General features: G+C 42.9%; 1 protein-coding gene across 1 annotated transcript; it reads left to right on the top strand.

Moving 5' to 3' along the window:
• Positions 1-692: 692 nt before the first annotated feature.
• On the top strand, positions 693-2,597 carry PHALS_00048 (uncharacterized protein; the record flags this gene model as incomplete). The annotated part of the gene is made up of 1 exon (XM_024727214.1): positions 693-2,597. One exon carries the CDS (start codon positions 693-695, stop codon positions 2,595-2,597), a length of 1,905 nt encoding a protein of 634 aa, XP_024572080.1.
• Positions 2,598-2,607: the final 10 nt, after the last annotated feature.

Genomic DNA, 2,607 nt, shown 5'->3' with positions numbered 1-2,607 from the left:
ATCTCGATAACTCTAAATGGTTGATTAGTATCATTTGGTTCTGGGTCGTCTCATATGTATTTCCACGCTAAAATCTTCATTATTGTCTCGGCACAGCCTGAACCTTCAGAATGCGCTTGGCCAATTTGTTTGTTAATCTTGCAGCTCCATCCTGAAGTTTAAAATCTGGTAGCAGTGCTTCTCTTCGTTTTGGTTGGGAGTGCACCACCATTGCACGAGCAACATCTCTAGCATTGTCGCTATAGTCTATCAGCGCATCTTTAATGTGGCCGCCAAAAGATAATTAGCCATCCAAAGTATGGCACTGCATGTCTGTGTAAAGTAGCATCTTACATAGCACTGCATCTAAGAAATCCACAGAAAGTCCTTCTAGGAAGAATTGATTGTCCTCATACTGGGGGAGAGATAGATAAGGCAAAAGAGACAGGATTAGGATCTGCTGAAATGCAGCTGGTGAGTATCCATGATTCTGCTCTGTCCTCTGGTTTTTAAGTAATGGAAATTGTATACAGTAGATCTAGAACATGTTACTTTCACGCACTTCCTCTGGTTCATTCCTCAATCTCTTTCAAGGAAGTCAAGCACGTAATTAACTAATGACTGCAACATGCAACATTCCACGTCGTATATGCTTCCTTTTACTGTCATGCGTCACTCTATTGATCTCCAGTGAGGTATCTCGATTAGAGATCATGATGGTAAGCGCTGAGCGTGCGATGGTCCAGCGACACGACAGAGCTTTATTGTCGACATCTGATCAATTGTCAGCGTCTTTGGAAGAAAGAGTTGCACCTGTTGCGGTTGAAGAAGAGGCTGGACTGCTTTCACGTTTTATGTCGCATTTCAAGCCTTCATATCTGTGGCAAAAGCTTGCATCGTCTTGGATCATGAGGTTCTTCAAGCCACATATCTACCTGAGGTACGCCGCCAACAAAGAGGCAGCAGGTGAAAAGTTACTGAAGAAAGTGAACGCTGACCAGGCAGTGGATTTCTTCAACAGCAAAGAATTCCAAAAGTGGTCGAAATATTTCGTGGATGCCTTCCCTGATAATCCAGATGAAGCCGCTCGTCTTATGGTGTCGACATTGGCAACATACCGAATTAAAAAACTGGTCGACTCCATTCCGACTACTAAGGTTGTCGGCGGCAAATTAGCTTTTGGCGAACCCTTTGGAGTCGCGCTTACGAAGTATGTCGCAGAGGCTGAGAAAGATGCGAAGCTCAAGCCTTTTGCTGATCTTCTTGAAAAATCACTGGTTAATCTCATCAACGAATTGAAGGCTAACGAAGGCACAAAGTCCATCGGTGACCGACTAGAACGTGACTTCCGTGAATTTCGCTTCAGTAACGACAAGGAGAAACTGGTTAACGTTGATACTCAACAACCAGTGTCGAAGTTGTCCTCTCAACACGAGGTAATAAGTAAGCCGGTTATTCCGTTGACTCCCGCCCTAGTCAACCAGGAGGAAAAAGCTTTCGAATTGCTAAAGGATGTCCAACTTGACAAAGTGAAAACGGATATCTTTAACAGTACAGAGTTCACGACGTGGTCAAAACAAATTGCAGAGACCTTCCCAGCTGAACTAGACGAAGGGGCTGGTCTAATGTTGACTACACTGGTGAGACACGATATGGAAAAAGTGATCGACTCCATTCCGACTACGAAGGTTGTCGACGACAAATTAGCTTTTGGCGATCATTTTGAAGTCGCGCTGAAGAACTATATCGCCAATGCTAAACATGATGCGGATTTGAAGCCTTTTGCGGATCGTCTTGAAGACTCACTACTTAGACTAAGCACAAGACTTAAGGCTGATGAGGGCTCGAAGTCCATTGGTGATCGAATCGAAAATGAAATTTTCAATGGATGGTTCAGCAACAACGACAACCTAGTTGACGTACTGAATAGACCGATTTTGCAAGATTGGTACTTTCGCAAGCCTCTTACTCCGAAAAATACTCGTGCGAGCGACTTGTATCACAAGATAGAGCAACTAGGAATCAGTGAACAAAAAATTGGTGAAGCGCACTTTGAAGCTAATGGTCATGCTGTCCAAATCACAGAAGAATTGGTGGATTACAAACTGAATGAACTGATGGAGAAGGTGAATGTGATGGATGCAGTGATGGCAGATGAGTTAGGCACCATTACTGCATGGATGTCGACCGCAAAAAAATTACGAGCTGATCCTGTCAACTCTATATTACCTCGGTTGAGAAAAGTTTTTAAGGATGGGGATGTTCTCGAACTTTGTGAGTCTGCGTTTCCGAGAGAAGTTATGAACAAAATACAAGAAAAGATTGTCAAATCATATTCCAGATCACGATCTATCGATTTTCTTGAAAATCTCTCTCAAAAGGAGTTCTCGTGGAAAAATATTCGTTCGAGAGCGTGGATGGATTACATGAAAATAAATTACGGCGATAACGCGAATGAGGAAATGGTTTCCTTTTTGACGTCCAAAAACCCTAAAATCATTCCAAGTTTGATTGAAGAAGGAGAAACAAGCGCAGATGCTAGTGTTCTATCGCTTACGAATGCTCTTAAAATGAGTCGAAAGCCGGTGGCTGAAGAGCTTCTTCCCAAAGAAAATTAGTGGTGATTTT

The sequence above is a fragment of the Plasmopara halstedii genome (assembly GCF_900000015.1).
Source record: "Plasmopara halstedii genome assembly, contig: Scaffold_110, whole genome shotgun sequence".
Lineage (NCBI taxonomy): Eukaryota > Oomycota > Peronosporomycetes > Peronosporales > Peronosporaceae > Plasmopara > Plasmopara halstedii.
Note: the sequence above shows the minus strand (reverse complement) of the source record. Positions and strands in the feature narration are given on the sequence as shown.